This window comes from Ranitomeya variabilis, chromosome 3 (genome assembly GCF_051348905.1).
Source record: "Ranitomeya variabilis isolate aRanVar5 chromosome 3, aRanVar5.hap1, whole genome shotgun sequence".
Lineage (NCBI taxonomy): Eukaryota > Metazoa > Chordata > Amphibia > Anura > Dendrobatidae > Ranitomeya > Ranitomeya variabilis.
In genome coordinates, this window is record NC_135234.1 from 501,485,554 (window position 1) to 501,504,051 (window position 18,498).

The 18,498-nt window shown below is 43.9% G+C and overlaps 1 protein-coding gene across 9 annotated transcripts in view; it reads right to left on the reverse strand.

The window, feature by feature from the left end:
- NF1 (neurofibromin 1) overlaps positions 1–18,498 on the reverse strand; it is a 373,185-nt gene that overhangs the window by 87,368 nt on the left and 267,319 nt on the right. For all 9 annotated transcript variants that reach the window (XM_077296848.1, XM_077296844.1, XM_077296843.1 and 6 more), the window contains 2 exons: positions 13,549–13,889; positions 4,908–5,110 (listed from right to left, as the gene is read on the reverse strand). In XM_077296848.1, the coding sequence (XP_077152963.1) occupies positions 4,908–5,110; positions 13,549–13,889 (544 nt within the window). The remainder of the gene's footprint in view (positions 1–4,907; positions 5,111–13,548; positions 13,890–18,498) is intronic.

Genomic DNA, 18,498 nt, shown 5'->3' on the forward strand with positions numbered 1-18,498 from the left:
GATGACCAGTGGAATGAAGCACTGGAAGCGCATATGTTGGTGTCTCCAGCTGCAAACAAATTAAATTAAATTATATATATTCCACCAATCCTATTTAACCACGAGTAGACTACATAAATTTGGTAGAAGAGTAAATGATGAATGTCAGATGTGGGGAGGAGGGAGCGGATTTTTGGCATCTCATTTGGGATTGTAGAATTATAAGAAGATATTGGAAGGATATAATTTTTACACTAAAAAGGATACTTGGGATACCTGCTGAACGTAATCCAGAGCTGTGTGTTGGGTGTTGTGGATGAAGAAATTTGGACTCATTATGATAGAATATTTCTCAAAGAGGCTCTGTTTATGGCTAGGAAAGCGATAGCGCTGAGGTGGATGGGGGAAAGTCTCCTTCAATCAATCAGTGGAAAAAAATTAGTGAACGATATAATTCCATATGAGAATATATTATACAGGAACAGAGGCTGTCCCCAGAAATTTCACAGAATTTGGGAAAGGTGGTGTGACACACCCTTAACACACCTAGCCCCTGGTGCTGTGATCTCCTCAACCGCGAGATATAATCCCTGAGATTTCTGTTTTTCAGTGCGTGAACGTGATGCTTTATGTGGACTCAGGAATATTCGAATATTATAACCTAAACTGTTACATACTCAGAACCTTGATAAAGAACTTCTTGGTTGATGGTGCAATGCTGCTGAGAATACATTATACTTAATGTTCTATTTTACTTCTTGTGTTCATTTGTTTTGTCATTGAAAGTATAATTATATCATTGATATTGTGGATGATTTGATGGATTATTCTGATTTTATACTGCAATGTCACATTCCTGTTATATCATTTTGTGAAATTTTCAATAAAAAGAGTTTAAAAAAAACTTATATCTAAGTACTCTTGAATCTGACTCGGCACGATACGGGATTTGGGTAAGTTTAGCAGCCAGCCTAGATTGATCAACTACTTCATGACTCCGTCTCTGTGGTCTTTGCAGTGATGAGGGGAGTTGCCTATTACTAGATCATATAGGTACGGAACTATCAGTATGTCCTGTTCCCTTAAGGCTACTTTCACACATCAGTTTTTTGGCATCAGGCATAATCCGGCGAATTTAAAAAAAAACGGATCCGGTGCAAATTGTGAAAAACTGGTGCGCCGGATCCGTTTTTGTTTATCGGGCATAGAGTTTGGACTTCCTGTTTGGGAGAAAGAAGAAAAAAAAAAAAAAAGAGAGAAAGAGAGAGAGAGAGAGAGAAAAAGAGAGCGAGACTCCAGAATGGAAAACGAAGCTACGGGGCATGCTCAGTGGAAAAATACCGGAATCGATAGCCGGATTCACTCATTTCACCTCACGTTTCATCCGTTTATTGCTGGAACTGTCGCTGTGCGTTTTTTCGCCGGACAGAAAAAATGTTCCTTTGTACGCTTTCTCCGTCCGCTGGAAAAATATTTTTTGACGGATCGGGCAAAAAAGGATGAAACGTGTGGCCATCAGGCACTAATACAACTCTATGAGAAAAAATGGATCCGGTGGGAGAAAAAAAAAAAAAAAAAAAAAAAAAAAAAGGATCCGTTTTTTTTTCGAAATTCGCCGGATTGTGCCTGATGGCAAAAACCTGATGTGTGAAAGTAGCCTAAGTGTGCATTACTTCTGCCACTATTTTGGTAAATACCCTTGGGGCGATGGCCAGGCCGAAAGGAAGAGCCCTGGACTGGTGATGTTTTATTTCCTCCCAGATTGTGACTGCCACCCTGAGGAATCTGCAGTAGTCTTTTGTGGATGGGGACGTGATAATATGCATCCTTAAAGCCTAACACGGTCATGAAACAGGAAGGACAAAGCATTTTCACTGATGATTTTATTGTTTCCATTTTGAAGGACTGCATTTCCAGAAACGTGTTCAGCTTCTTCAAGTTTACAATTGTCCTGAATGTCCCATCTGGTTTTCTCCTTAAGAAGAGAGAGAGGAGTAAACGCCTTTGCCTCTTTCCTGGCGAGGGACTTCTTGAAGAACGGCCTTCTCTACCAGACCCAGAATCTCCTGATGCAAGGCTAATTGTTCCTCTTTTGATGATCTCTGAGGGGTCACTATGAAGACCAGGGGGGTGAGGTGAATCAAATCTTAGTTTTAGGCCTGATTTTACTAAGGCTTCTTTCACACTAGCGTCGGGCTCGGCCCGTCGCGGTGCGTCGGGCCGAGGTTCCCGACGCTAGTGTTGTCTCCGCCGCACAACGGGTGCAGCGGATGCATTTTTCCAGCGCATACGCTGCCCCATTGTGAGGTGCGGGGAAGTGCGGGGAGGTGGGGGCGGAGTTCCGGCCGCGCATGCGCGGTCGGAAAAAGTGGACCGTCGGGAGCAAAAAACGTTACATGTAACGTTTTTTGGTCCCGACGGTCCGCCACAGCACGGCGCAACCGTCGCACGTCGCTAATGTTAGTCAATGCTGAAAAAACGCATCCTGCAAGCACTTTTGCAGGATGCGTTTTTTTCGGCAAAACTACGCATTTGCGACGTATTGCAGTTAACGCTAGTGTGAAAGTAGCCTAAGTCTAAGATCCACATACTGCTGGATATTTTTTCCCAGGCCGGGAGAAAGAAAGTTAACCTCCCTCCCACCTGGGGGACACCTTCATTGGGGTTATTTGTGGTCAATGGGCCTGTTGAACATAAACCCCAGTTCTCTGTTCCTTCTATCCTCCCACTTGTCCCTGGGGTTTTTAGGGGGCTTTCTCTGGATACATTTCCTGCTCCGAAAGCGCTGTTTATAAGACTGACTAGACAATATAAGAAAAGATTTCTTTTTGTCTCCTGCTTTATCCAGGATATCGTCTAGTGTGGGTCCTAATAGGAACTCGTCTGCACAGGGAACAGAACATGAAGCACTTGAGCCATAGGGCTCGCGTCGCTGTGAGAGAAAGGCTGACCTGGCCGCTAGTCTGACAGAGTCCGCAGATGTGTCCGACAGAAAAGCTGCTGCCCTCCGCTTCTTCTGTTCTAATCCACTGAACATTAGATCCTGAACAGTTTTCTTGGGCCGGGGATCCACCAGGCCCATGGTGGTTCTGACTGCTTTAAAGGGACTCTGTCACCTGAATTTGGCGCGCTCTGTTTACGGTCCGATGGGCGGTGTTTTCTGTTCTTTCATGCACCCCTTCCTTTCCCACTGGCCGCAATATTGTCTTGAATTTGATTGTTTCCTCCATAGTACACGCGTGCGCAATGCAATCTTGCCTTGCGCATGCGCAGTATGCTTTGTCCAACTGCAGGCAAAGCCGAAAAGCATTAGTGCGCATGCGCCGGCGCACTAAGTCCCGGAAGTATTTTGCTTTTTGGCTTTGCCTGCAGTTGGACAAAGCATACTGCGCATGCGCAAGGCAAGATTGCATTGCGCACGCGTGTACTATGGAGGAAACAATCAAATTCAAGACAATATTGCGGCCAGCGGGAAAGGAAGGGGTGCATGAAAGAACAGAAAACACCGCCCATCAAACCGTAAACAGAGCCCGCCAAATTCAGGTGACAGAGTCCCTTTAATGAGACAATCCGTCTCTTACTGGAAAACAGATGCGACCCCCTTCTGAAGATGACGAAGAGGAAGAAAATGAGCTGTTTGAATCGCTTAACTCACTCTCCCTATCACTAGAATCAGATTCAGGGGATCTATGTCTGTGTTTTTGCCGTTTTGTCCCTGACCCCTGAAGAGCTTTAAAGGTGTCTTCTACCTGACTTTTGATTAAGGCTCTAAGGTCCAAGGCAAATTTTTGGGGTCTCCTCACAAATTGTCTGCTCTATACAGGAATCACAGAGCTTCTTTCCTCATGTAGTGGGTAACTCCTCTGTACAGAGCGCACAAATCCTATGTTTGGATTTTGTAGTGCATTTCTTTCCCGGATTTGGAGGGAAAATCATTTCCGTAGATGGATTCTCCCTGCTGTGTTGGGAGCCTGAATAACTGCTGCAGCTGCGTCGCTGGTTAGAGACCTCTCCTGTCTGCTTTTTCTGCTGTGGCCTTTGCTGCTGTTGACGCTGCCACTGGTGCCCATGTTGACAGGACTAGTCTTGCAGGGGCTGCTCTGCTGGATGCTCCTGGACACTCATGCTGCCCAGCTCCACGTAAAGCCCTGCTTCCCAGTTATCCGCTGTCCCCCTCAGGGACCTCCCCCCCACAGCTTCTGTTCTCTACGAAGGCGGCCGCGTGCTCGGTTACTGGTTTCCCAGTAATGCAACGCGCCATCCTCGTCACTGGGGCCTCGTGCACTACTGGTTTCCCAGTAGTGCTTTGCGGCCTGCTCCCGTCATAGGGGGGTGCAGCCCCGCATGTGCGTACAATTTCCTCCCGACGTTGCGCACAATGGAGAACCTGGAACACGCTCCGAGATAGGCGGGCTTCCTCAACTTCTTCTGCCGCCTCTTCTCGCACACCCTCAAGGACCGCTGACCCCAGCTGAGGCAGGGAATCACCGCTGCCTGGATCGGGCAGGTCGGCCCCAGTATCCCACGAAGATCCAATGTAAGTCTTCTTGCATCGACTGTAGGTTCCCCATCAGGGACAGGAAACCAACTGATGCGGGAGAGAGGCACCACCTTTTTATCTGTAGGTTTCCTATCCCTGTGGGGCAGATCCCCTCTCTCCGTGGTGCCGTCATGGGGGAAAGAGAAAATACCGTATATACAGGTAATGGGGAATTCTATAATATTGTTTTAGATTTTATATCTCAGGTTTTGGATATGTCAACTGTGAAAAATTGTCTTATCGGCAGAAGTAGTAAAAGAGTGGGAAATTTTCTTATCCAACGTGTCTGAAATGAAAACTAAAGCAACTTTACAACAGGTCATGATTCCAATTTACCATAGAGAACAGTAAATGGTACAACTACTACTAACACTGAACTGGTACTCACTAGATTTGCTGAAGCCAGAAATGCACTCTTCCAAAAATTCTAGTGTGAGATGTGGTTCATTAGCTGCCAGTGTCTTGCTAATGGAGACAATGAAAAGTGTATTGTTGGCTGGGATGCAAAGACCCGAAGTCTCCAGTAACTGCCCTTCAATCTTTAAGTTAAAGGTACATGTTAAGGCACACAGAAGGTTATAAGCAGCAGACCTGTAAAGGAAAAACAAACAGTAACAAAAATCAACCAATCTGTCAACATAGCTAAGCACAAAAGAAAAAAAATCCACATCCAATTCTAAACATTCTTAAATTCACTTTTGAAAAACCTTTAAAACAATCTTTCACCAGGTTTTTTTGGGGGGGCAGACCACATTTTTTGTGCAGGTCCAAAAATGATGATGAATGCCCCAGGATAAAGGATAAAGGCCAAAGAGTGACTTTGTTGGCTTAATTGAAGTGAATGGCTTCGAAAGGGGAGTTCACTTTGGGATCTTGTTTTTCGCAGATTACCCACAAACCTCTGACGAAGTACTCAGTGGATAGCGTAGCTTGTGTATAAGCTGAAGCACTTTGGGCATGTTGCTATAGTTTTGATAAAATTGCTGTTTTATCTACTGTAGCTCTGAAACGTATTATCCTGTCAATGAGAAGTTCCTGATATGTAGTCCTTGATTTCTATGAGCTCTAGCTAGTCCTGCCCCTTAAAGGGAATCTGTCAACCCAAAAATCGTGTATGAGATAAGGCCACCGGCATCAGGGGCTTATCTACAGCATTCTGTAATGCTGTAGATAAACCCCCGATGTAACCTTAAAGATAAGAAAAACAGGTTATATTATACTCACCCAGGGGCGGTCCCGTCCGATGGGCATCGTGGTCTGGGTCCGAGGCCTCCTATCTTCATATGATGACGTCCTCTTCTTGTCTTCCTGCCGCGGCTCCGGCACAGGCGTACAGGGCCTCTCTGACCTTTCCCGGCACCTGCGCACTGCAGTACTTGGCTCTGCCCTCAACAGGGCAGACAAAGTACGCCTGCGCCGGAGCCGCGGAAGGAAGACAAGTAGAGGACGTCATAGTATGAAGATAGGAGGCACCGGACCCCGACCCTGACGCCCATCAGAACTTTTCCCACCTTTTGTGTCACCCATAATCTGTATAAAACCATTGAGAAACAAAACTAAACTTTTCAGGTAGAAAAGAAAATTAAAGAACTAAAATTATCAGATTGCATAAATGTGCACAGAATTAAACAAATACTTTATTGAAGTACCCTTACATTCATGATAGCATTCAGTCTTTTTGAGTTGAAGTCTGTAGGCATATCACATCCAAAAATGTCAATCTTTGCCTACTTCTCCTTGCAATAGTGCTCAAAATCTTTCCGCTTGAGAGAGCATCTCTTGGATATAGATTTTAGATTTCCAATCTTGTTCAGGTCTGGGCTCTGCTGAGCCATTCCAAAACTGAACTTTTTCTTGTGAAGCCATTCTTTTGTTGATTTGAACGTACGCTTAGGGTCATTTTACTAAAAGGTGAAATTCCTCTTCAACTTTTAGCATAAACCATAAGACTTTGATGCAAAATTGATATTTTAAACTGTTCAATATTCTTTCCACCTTGACTGAAGGCTGAGTTGTCAAAAAACAGCAACAAAGCATAATACTGCCAGCACCATTCTTCACTGTGGGTATGGTATTCCTTTAGTGATAGGCACACATTTTCCCGCATGCTTTTGGCAGCCGTGATATAGGTTTTGGCAAAACATAGCCAGCCTTGGATGTTTTTCTTTGTAAGAAAAGTCTTCCATCTTGACAACCTACCACACAGGCCAGACATATGCAGAATACGGGAGATTGTTGTCACATGCATTACACTCTAGCTAAGGGTACCGTCACACAGTGGCACTTTTGTCGCTACGACGGTACGATCCGTGACGTTCCAGCGATATCCATACGATATCGCTGTGTCTGACACGCAGCAGCGATCAGGGACCCTGCTGAGAATCGTACGTCGTAGCAGCTCGTTTGGAACTTTCGTCGCTGGATCTCCCGCTGTCATCGCTGGATCGTTGTGTGTGACAGCGATCCAGCGATGCGTTCTTTTGTAACCAGGGTAAACATCGGGTTAGTAAGCGCAGGGCCGCGCTTAGTAACCCGATGTTTACCGTGGTTACCAGCGTAAAAGTAAAAAAAAAAAAACAGTACATACTTACATTCCGGTGTCTGTCCCCCGGCGTTCTGCTTCTCTGCACTGTGAGCGCCGGCCGGAAAGCGAGCACAGCGGTGACGTCACCGCTGTGCTTTCCGGCTGGCACAGACACAGTGGAGAGAAGCAGAACGCCGGGGGACAGACACCGGAATGTGAGTATGTAGTGTTTGGTTTTTTTTACTTTTATGCTGGTAACCACGGTAAACATCGGGTTACTAAGCGCGGCCCTGCGCTTAGTAACCCGATGTTTACCCTGGTTACCCGGGGCCTTCGGCATCGCTGGTCGCTGGAGAGCTGACTGTGTGACAGCTCCCCAGCGACCACACAATCACTTACCAACGATCACGGCCAGGTCGTATCGCTGGTCGTGATCGTTGGTAAATCGTTATGTGAGACGGTACCCTAACACTAGAGAAGACAGAGAAAGGATTCAGAAGGATGGAGATAAGCTTGAACAATGGACAGCGACTAGTAGAATGGTATTTAACAGGGAGAAATGCAAGATTCTACATCTGGGCAAGAGAAACAAAAATTACATCTATAGAGTGGTAGGAATAGAATTAAGCAACAGCATGTGCGAAAAAGACTTGGTAATACTAATAGACCACAGACTGCACATGAGTGAACAGTGTGATGCAGCAGCATAAAAGGCAAACAGTTCTAGGATGTATTAAGAGAAGCATAGAGTCTACATCACGTGAAGTGACTATCCCCCTCTACTCCTCCTTGGTCAGACCTCATCTGGAATACTGTGTCCAGTTCTGGGCTCCACATTTTAAGACGACATAGAAAAACTGGAGCAAGTTCAGGGAAGAGCTACCAGGAAGGTGAGCAGACTGCAAATATGTCCTACAAGGAATGGGTAATGGATCTGGGAATCTTTAGCTTGCAAAGTCTAAGAGGTGACTTAATACCGGTCTACAAATATCTGAAGGGGTGTCAGTGGAGAGGGATCATCATTATTCTCATTTGCACATGGAAACACAAGAAGCAATAGAACAAAATTGAAAGGGACAAGATACACATTAAATATTAGAAAATACTTTTTGACAGTTTGACAGTGGGGGTGATCAATGAGTGGAACAGGCTGCCACTAGAGGTGGCGAGTTCTCCTTCAATGGAAGTCCTCAAACAGAGGCCGGACAGACATCTGTCTAAGATGGTTTAGTGAATCCTGCATTGAGCAGGGGGTTAGGCACGATGACCCTTGAGGTCCATTCTAACTAATATTCTATGAACCAGTACCTGCCAGCTCATTATAGTCTCAACCCCTGATGACTCCGCAAGCCCAGGGCCGTATTTGCCACTAGGCACTCGAGGGCACGTGCCTAGGGCGGGGACGATGCGGGGGGCGGCACCTGAGCAAGGTTTTTTTTTTTTTTTCTCCCCCCACCTCCCGACCGCCCCAGCCCCCGCCCCCCCAGCCCCCCCCCCCCGGGACCAGCCTCCCACCCACCCTCCGACCGCCGCCTCCCCGCCCTCCTTGAAGACGATACTCACCTTGCTCCAGCGATGCCTGGTCTCAGCTTCTGTAGCGCGTCCTGAGTGAGCGGTCATGTGGTACCGCTCATTAAGGCTCATGAATATGTGCATATTCATGAGCCTTAATGAGAGCGGTATCACGTGACCGCTCACGCAGGAAGAAGGAGCTGCGAGCCTGCGCCTGTGCAGAGAGCCGGAGGGATGTCGCCGTCGGCGCGCCCGCTTGGTGTGAGACAGCTGACAGGTGAGTATGAGGGACAGAGGACAGGGGGGATTGAAGGAGGACGGTAAGCCGCCCGTGCCATGGGAGAAGGAGCGGAGGGGGGTGGTGGAGTGATGAGCCATGCATGGAGGGGGGAGTGATGAGCCATGCATGGGGGGGGGGGGAGTGATGAGCCATGCATGGGGGGGAGGGGGGGGGGTGATGAGCCATGCATGGGGGGGGGGAGTGATGAGCCATGCATGGGGGGGGAGGGGGGAGTGATGAGCCATGCATGGGGGGGGAGGGGGGAGTGATGAGCCATGCATGGGGGGGGGGAGGGGGGAGTGATGAGCCATGCATGGGGGGGGAGGGGGGAGTGATGAGCCATGCATGAGGGGGGAGTGATGAGCCATGCATACGGGGGGTTTGGGGGGGAGAGATGAGCCATGCATAGGGGGAATATGAGTCATGCATACAAGAGGTGGGGGGGGTTATGAGCCATGCATACAGCCAGGGGGGCGGATATGAGCCATGCATACAGGGGGGGGGGGGGAATTATGAGCCATGCATACAGGAGGTGGGAGGGAATTATGAGCCATGCATAGGGGGATATGAGCCATGCATACAGGGGAGGGGGGGTGGAGAGATGAGCCATGCATAGGGGGGAATATGAGTCATGCATACAAGAGGTGGGGGGGATATGAGCCATGCATACAGGGGGCGAGGGGGGGGGTGGATATGAGCCATGCATACAGGAGGTGGGGGGGAATTATGAGCCATGCATATGGGGATATGAGCCATGCATACGGGGGGGGGGGGGGGGGGAATTATGAGCCATGCATACGCGGGGGGATATGAGCCATGCATATGGGATGGGAGGAAGGTGAGCCATGCATACAAGATGGGAGGGGGGCATTATATACACTATTGAGCATCATATGGGGTCATTATACAGTATGGAGCATCATGTGCGGTCATTATACAGTATGGAGCATCATGTGCGGTCATTATACAGTATGGAGCATCATGTGCGGTCATTATACAGTATGGAGCATCATGTGCGGTCATTATACAGTATGGAGCATCATGTGCGGTCATTATACAGTATGGAGCATCATGTGCGGTCATTATACAGTGTATGGAGCATCATGTGCGGTCATTATACAGTGTATGGAGCATCATGTGCGGTCATTATACAGTGTATGGAGCATCATGTGCGGTCATTATACAGTGTATGGAGCATCATGTGCGGTCATTATACAGTATGGAGCATCATGTGCGGTCATTATACAGTATGGAGCATCATGTGCGGTCATTATACAGTATGGAGCATCATGTGCGGTCATTATACAGTATGGAGCATCATGTGCGGTCATTATACAGTATGGAGCATCATGTGCGGTCATTATACAGTATGGAGCATCATGTGCGGTCATTATACAGTATGGAGCATCATGTGCGGTCATTATACAGTATGGAGCATCATGTGCGGTCATTATACAGTATGGAGCATCATGTGCGGTCATTATACAGTATGGAGCATCATGTGCGGTCATTATACAGTATGGAACATCATGTGCGGTCATTATACAGTATGGAGCATCATGTGCGGTCATTATACAGTATGGAGCATCATGTGCGGTCATTATACAGTATGGAGCATCATGTGCGGTCATTATACAGTATGGAGCATCATGTGCGGTCATTATACAGTATGGAGCATCATGTGCGGTCATTATACAGTATGGAGCATCATGTGTGGCCATTATACAGTATGGAGCATCATGTGTGGCCATTATACAGTATGGAGCATCATGTGTGGCCATTATACAGTATGGAGCATCATGTGCGGTCATTATACAGTATGGAGCATCATGTGTGGCCATATTTTTTTGGTTATAATTATTGTATATGAAACAGTTGTGATCAGCAGTGCTAAATGGGTGTGGTTGGGACTTGGATATGGGTGTGACTAGTTGTGAAATGGGTGTGGTCAGAGGCGTGGCCTAAAATTTGCCACGGCGCACTACGTGCGCCGCAACCTTTATGCCTCTTTCCCTTCAAGAGTTGGGAGGTATGGTACCACATTTGCCAGATCACAGCAAGTGCCACAAATCCCATAGGGAATGAATGAAGCCAAACACAGTGTTGCCGTAAGTGATCCGTTGTAAGTGATCCGTTACGCGGCAGATGCGAAAAAACTGCCCGATCTGCTGCAAAAGGCTATTTTCACAACAGCGATTCTTGCCAAAGTCACTGCCGATAGTGTCATACTCACCAATGGGGGAGGCAGCACTAAAAGTGCCTAGGGCAGCAGAAACTCTAAATACGGCCCTGCGCAAGCCGTAAGATGAAACATGTTGGGGAGACTAATGGCTGCATAATTTTAAAGCAGCATAACAATGTGTGATGAGTGGAATTAAAACACGATCAATAGTCTTGAACTGGAATATAGTAGGTTAGCGCTATCAGACCTAAGGGATCAGAACATATGATCCTTATGAGAGTAGATGACTACCAGTTGGTGATTTAGCAAAATGGCTGCATCAAAGAGACATGTGGAAAGGCATGTGCTCTATAGATTTTAAATGACATAATAGTTGTGGATCTGATATGATCTGGCAACAAGGAAGTCGCTTGTATACAGTCTCCTGGCTGTGAATTGAGCTGTGTGAAAATAACATAGCACTAGTGGTCAGAGGAACATGTAACTTTGTGATCATTGTAGATTTGATCATATATGCCTATACGTTTATATTAGTGGAGAATCTGAATGTGTGATTCTCCAACAGTGATCTGATTGTGAGATTGCACTGTGGAATAGATTATGATTCCTTAGTGATCAAATCATCTGTATATCACTAATGCCAATGAGCTTTAATGCGATTTAATAGAGATCAGAGTTCGCGAAAATAGTACTCTGATATATTTCAGAACATATTAAAAAACAGTGGACCCAAAGCTCTATTAAAATAAAGTAATTGATAGAGTGATCTATTGACGTGTACTTTATTAGTATGGGATAGTGACATTATAGATCGGAGTGAAGGGATATTTCACCTTGAATGGTAATACTAAAATTCACTCTACAGCTAGAGCCAATAAAGGTAGTGCAAAAAGAAATTAAAATTGGACTTCTATGCACTCGCACTTTTGTCACTAAATTACTTTTGTGGAACACTCACACACACATTTGTTTTGTAATTTTAAATGTGTTTTTCCTTTGCAAAATAATTAAAAGTTATGTTTTACCTTAGGATCTTTAATAGGGATCCCTAGTTGCCTTAGGCAAATTGTGTGTTGACAGGGTAGAGGTATCATCATTATTCTTATTTGCACATGGAAACACGAGAAGCAATGGAACAAAATTGAAAGGGAGAAGATACAGATATTAGAAAATACTATTTGACCGTGAGGGTGATCAATGACAAACAGTATGCCACGAGAAGTGGTGAGTTCGCCATCAATGGAAGTATTCAAACAGAGAATGGACAGACATCTGTCTGAGATGGTTTAGTGAATCCTGCATTGATAAGGGGGTTGGACACGATGACCCTTGAGGTCCCTTCTAACTCTAACATTCTATGAACCAGGACCTGCCAGAAATTCCTACAGCTCCTTTAATGTTACTATAGGCCTTTCGGCAACTCCCGGGCCCATTTTCTTTTTTTGTTTTAATCAGTTTTTCAGGAACGTTCAGTTCTAAATAATGTCACCATTGTGCCAAATTTGAGCGACTTCTTGATGACAGTCTTCACAGTTTCCACAGTACATGTAATGCTTTGGAAAAGTTTTTGAACCCTTCACCTTTCAAGAATGAGATCCCTTTGGTGTGTTGTAAGCAGTTTACGGATCATGGTTTTTGCTGTAAAATGTCATGAAAATCCTACTGGAACAGTTAAACTCTATACGGGGTTAATAAGAATAACTGTAAATTACGTCAGTGCTGTACTGACTACTTTCTAACGTGTTTTAAATGTGATTGGCTAAGTTTTATCCGCATGCCCAAATATAAGAGGGTGGCAAGATTTATGCAACAGCGCATTATAGTTTTTATTTTCTCCTCAAATGACTTCAGTTTGTTTCTCAATAGATCTGAACAGATTAAAAATTGTGAAATTATTTTTTCATTGGTATGATTTTTATTTTTTTTTACATGACAAAGACCTGGCATGTACACACTATACCTACATACTGTCTTTAATCACATAACATACAACATAGGAACATAGGCATAGGAATAAATACAAAAAGTGGAATTCTTTAATTCTATAATCCTAAATACAGTATGGTGCCCATGCCCCACTATGAACTTTTGAAAGAGGTTAATCAAAAGCTTTGCTGTTGGTAGCCACTATAACGGGTGGATTTCTGCCACAAAGAGATAATGTGAAAAACATTGGTGGTTAACAATTTAGTTCAATAAAACTTTCAGTGTTTTCCTATAGGTTCCTTCAATAATGTATTTATATTAAAAAGAAAAAAAAGTTCTTTACTTACCCTGTCCATATCTAGTGCCGAATCGCACATCAACAGCACTATAGACACAACTGAACTCAGTGGCTTTGCCAGTCTGAATGCAATTTCATGTCTCTATACCCGTTGCAGGATTATCTTAGATCTTCAACGCAGACACACTTTAAAAAGTCTAATAGTGCAAGAGCTTCATTTCGTTATGGAAGCAATACGCAAATTGATGTATCATATTTTTTACTATGTATTAACATGCAGTAGGATGATAAAGAAAGGAATTTCTACCGTAGACTTGGATCCGAACTCCCCAGGTTAAGCAATGCAATGTTGAGTAGTGTTCCTGGGACATCTTTCGGCCGAATTTTAGTGTGTTGGGGAATAGAATCTGGCTGTGACAGTTCCCATCTAGTCCGTATGTGAATGATAGACTGAACAATGGCTTCACACTCCTGATGCATGAATGTGAGAGGTGTTCCTTGGTTGGCAATCGTTAACGTGAATTGATTTTCATCCACTAAACAGATTTCTTCAATTTCAGACGCATAGTAGATGTCATTCAGAAACACAGACTGTCCCAAAACTCGCGTCCTCTCAGCTGAAGTGACCTGGACAGCTGTAGAACCAACCTGCAAGGACAACACAATTTTAAGATCAATGAATCCAAGCTTGACACAATAAAAACTAATTAAAAATGCTTATTATAGCCTAAAGTAACGTACAAGGAGAATGTACAGAGGAACCATGTCCAAGAAACCCTGATTACAGAGCTGTAGGCATTTTGTTTATCGTCATAATAGTGACACCTTATGATATTGAAGTGTTAAGAATTTATTTTTATCAATTAACTAAATGCAAAGTGAATGAACAAGAGAGAAACCTAAATCAAAACAACATTTGGGGTTACCACCAGGGCTGTGGAGATGGAGTCGAAGTAGTGGAGTCGGGTGTCCATTTTGATTGAGTAGGAATAAAATGGTCCGACTCCTAAAATATATAATAAATTGGGTACAGTAGTAAAGTGTCCTATAAATGTCTGTTCTGTTCCTGATCTGAACATTGAGATGAATCTGTAACTGCATTTTATGTACATGTTCAGTAGTGACCAGTGCTGTGGAGTTGGAGAAATTGTGGAGTTGGAGAAATTGTGGAGTCGGAGAAATTGTGGAGTCGGTGGTTTGGCTTACTGATTCCACAACCCAGGTATCCACCCATTGTGTGCAAGCGCTTCTAGAACAAATGAAGCTGCTTTAATGGCAGTTTTTGAAGGAACTCAACAGGGAAGCTGTCTCAAACATTGTATCCCAGTGCCAAATTATAACCTAGAAAACGGGTTCAAGCTTAATGTGAGCATTTTTAACTGCTTCCTAAATAAGCCATATTCCGTTTTTGCGCTTTTGTTTTTTTTTCTCCCCGTCCAATAGTCATAGCTTTTTTTTTTTTTTTTACTGTCATGACAGGCAAGGGGGTCATGGCAACCCATTGGCACTTGTCATTCAATAAAAATAATTTTTATTTCTATAGCGCCCACATATTCGGCAGCACTTTACATAGAGGACTTGTACACCTACCTAATAAATACATTACAGAATAACACAACTCAACAAATACCAAAAGGAGGATTTTTACAGGATGAAAATGATGAAATAGTAAGAAAGGATGTTGAGAAGGCCGAACTTTTAAATTCCTATTTTTTTTCTTGTTTTCTCTCAGAAAAGAAATGTAACATCAACTGATCTTCACTGTCCTATTAAAGGAGTAGAAGAATCCAGGATATCTATCAACAGAAAGATAGTCAGGAAACACTTAGCTAACATAAATTAATTCAAGTTTCCAGGTCCAGATGAATTACACCCCAGAGTACTGAAGGAGATAGCAGAAGAAATTTTTGAACCACTCTCCATAATCTTTGAAAATTCAGGAGAAGAGGAGAAGTCCCAGAAGACTGGAGAAGGGCAAATGTTGTTCCTATTTTCAAAAAGGGGAAGAAAGTGGACCCAAGGAACTATAGTCTGACTTTCATACCAGGAAAAGATCTTTGAACAAATTATTAAAACAACATGTATGTAAGTACCTGGATAAGAATGAAAAGATTAGCAAGAGTCAGCATGGGTTTGTAACTAATAAGTCATGTCAGACTAACTTAATTTCCTTCTATGACAGAATAACTGACACGGTGGATCAGGGAAATGCTGTAGATATAGTAGAAAGATGTTTAGAATTGAGAGTCCTCAGTGGTTGATACCTTTTAATGGCTAACTGAAAAGATGTGATGGTAACAAATTGCAAGCTTTCGAGACTACACAGGTCTCTTCATCAGGCATAGACTAATACAAATTCTGAAGAATCACATGTTTATGCATAACATAGCACAGAAAAAAAAAAAACATGGATAAGACAGGTGGCATGAAGCAGAATTACCATGAGTGATAAACAGTTATGTCCATAAATGTTGGGCCAGTTCTTAGATAAGGAATGTTTTATTGTCCTCTGATTGGGGTCTCTGTTGTGATGACCCCTCAGTCTGAGGGGCAAGTTCCTCAGTTGATGTAAAAAGACATAAATCCATGCGACACATTCATTCCACCACTAAGACAGTCAAAGGTCGTCATCAGTTTATATTCCCAAACTCTTCTGTCTCTCTGAGTTTTAAAGTGACCTTTTAACACAAGTAATTTCATGTCCATAATGCTATGATTTGGGAGACAAAAATGTATTGCCACAGGTAGATCCATTCTTTTTTCTCTTATTGTGTGGTGGTGAGAATTCATTCTTGTTCTCAGTTTCTGTCCTGTCTCCCCTACATATAGACCCCTAGTTGGACATTTAGTACAAATAATTAAGTACACCACATTAGAAGTGACGTAGCTGAAAGTACCTGGGATCTTGTAGTCCTGATGTGAGTTGGGGATCTTTATCTTCTCCGTGGTCATTATAAATGGACAGGTTTTACATTTTTTCTGATTGCAGGGAAAGGTACCTGCAGCTGTTGGAGAGGACAGGGAGCTTTTGACAATGATGCTTCTTAGATTTGGGGGCTGCCTAAAACACAGTAGTGGGGGGTCTGGAAAAATGGATTGTAATCGGGCATCTTTTTGTAGTAAAGGTTGTAATTTCCATGCAGCTCCCCTTCAAAATGTAGATATAGTATATCTTGACTTCAGCAAAGCATTTGACAAAGTATCTCACACCATCCTCATTGAAAATATGAGTAAGAATGGAATGGACAAGGCAACTGTTAGGTGGATTCATAACTGGCTTAGTGATCGGACCCAAAGAGTGGTCATATGTGGCTGCACATCCAGTTGGAAGAATGTCTGAAGTGGGGTACCACAGGGTTCTGTCCTGGGCCCTGTATTGTTCAGCATCATTATCAATGATTTAGATGAAGAAATTGAGGGTAAAACTAATTAAATTTGCTTATGACACAAAGCTAGAAGGTATAGCTGATACTAGAGAAGAGAGAGAGGATTCAAAAAGATATAAATAAACTGAAACAGTGGGCAGCAACTAACAGAATGGTTTTTAACAAGGAAAAATGCAAATTACTACATCTGGGCAATAAAATTGAAAAAAGCATATACAGAATGGGAGGAATAGGGCTAAGCAACAGCACATGTGAAAAAGACTTGGGTAAAATAATAGATCCTAAACTGAACATGAGACAACAGTGTGATGCAGCAGCAAAAAAGAAAAATCCAATTCTGGGATGTATTAACAGAAGCATACAGTCTAGATCACGTGCAGTCATGATAGCCCTCTACTCCTCTTTGGTCAGACCTCACCTGGAATACTGTGCCCAGATTTGGGCACAACATTTAAAAAAAAAAAAAAAAAAAACATCAACAAACTGGAGCAAGTTCAGAGAAGAGCGACCAGAATGGTGACCGGTCTGCAAATCATGTCCTATGAGGAATGGTTACAGGATTTGGGAATGTTTAGCTTGCAAAAAAGAAGACTGAGAGGAGACTTAATAGCTGTCTACAAATATCTCAAGGGCTGTCACATTGTAGAAGGATCATCTTTATTCTCACTTGCACAAGGAAAGACTAGAAGCAATGGGATGAAACTGAATGGGAGGAGACACAGATTAGATATTAGAAAAAACTTTTTGACAGTTAGGGTGATCAATGAGTGGAACAAGCTGCCATGAGAGATGGTGAGTTATCCTTCCATGGAAGTTTTCAAACAGAGGCTGGAAAGACATCTGTATGGGATGATTTAGTGAATCCTGCTTTGAGCAGGGGGTTGGACCAGATGACCCAGGAGGTCCCTTCCAACTCTATCATTCTATGAGTCTACAGTCATGGACAAAAATTTTGAGAATGAGACAAATATTAATTTTTCCAAAGTCTACTGCTTCATTTTTTCTAATGGCAATTTGCATATACTCCTGAATGTCAGAGTGATCAGCTTAACAGCAATTACTGGACTTGCAAAGTCAATATTTGCCCAGAAAATGAACTTTAACCCCCAAAACACATTTCAACATCATTGCAGTCCTGCCTTAAAAGGAGCAGCTAACATCGTTTTAGTGATTGATCCATTAACACAGGTGTGGGTGTTGAGGACAGGGCTGGCGATCAATCAGTCATGATTAAGTAAGAATGACATCACTGGACACTTTAAAAGGAGGCTGGTGCTTGGCATCATTGTTTCTCTTCAGTTAACCATGGTTATCTCTAAAGAAACAAGTGCAGCCATCATTGCACTGCACAAAAATGGCCTAACAGGGAAGAGTATCGCAGCTACAAAGATTGCACCTCAGTCAACAATCTATCGCATCAAGAACTTCAAGGAGAGAGCTTCCATTGTTGTCAAAAAGGCTCCAGAGCGCCCAAGAAAGACCAGCAAGCGCCAGGACCGTATCTTAAAACTGTTTCAGCTGCGGGATCGGACTACCAGCAGTGCCGAGCTTGCTCAGGAATGGCAGCAGGCTGGTGTGAGTGCTTCTGCACGCACTGTGAGGCGGAGACTCTTTGAGCAAGGCCTGGTTTCAAGGAGGGCAGCAAAGAAGCCACTTCTCTCCAGAAAAAACATCAGGGACCGACTGATATTCTGCAAAAGGTACAGGGAGTGGACTGCTGAGGACTGGGGCAAAGTCATTTTCTCTGATGAATCCCCTTTTCGATTGTTTGGGACATCTGGAAAACAGCTTATTCGGAGAAGAAGAGGTGAGCGCTACCACCAGTCTTGTCTCATGCCAACTGTAAAGCATCCTGAAACCATTCATGTGTG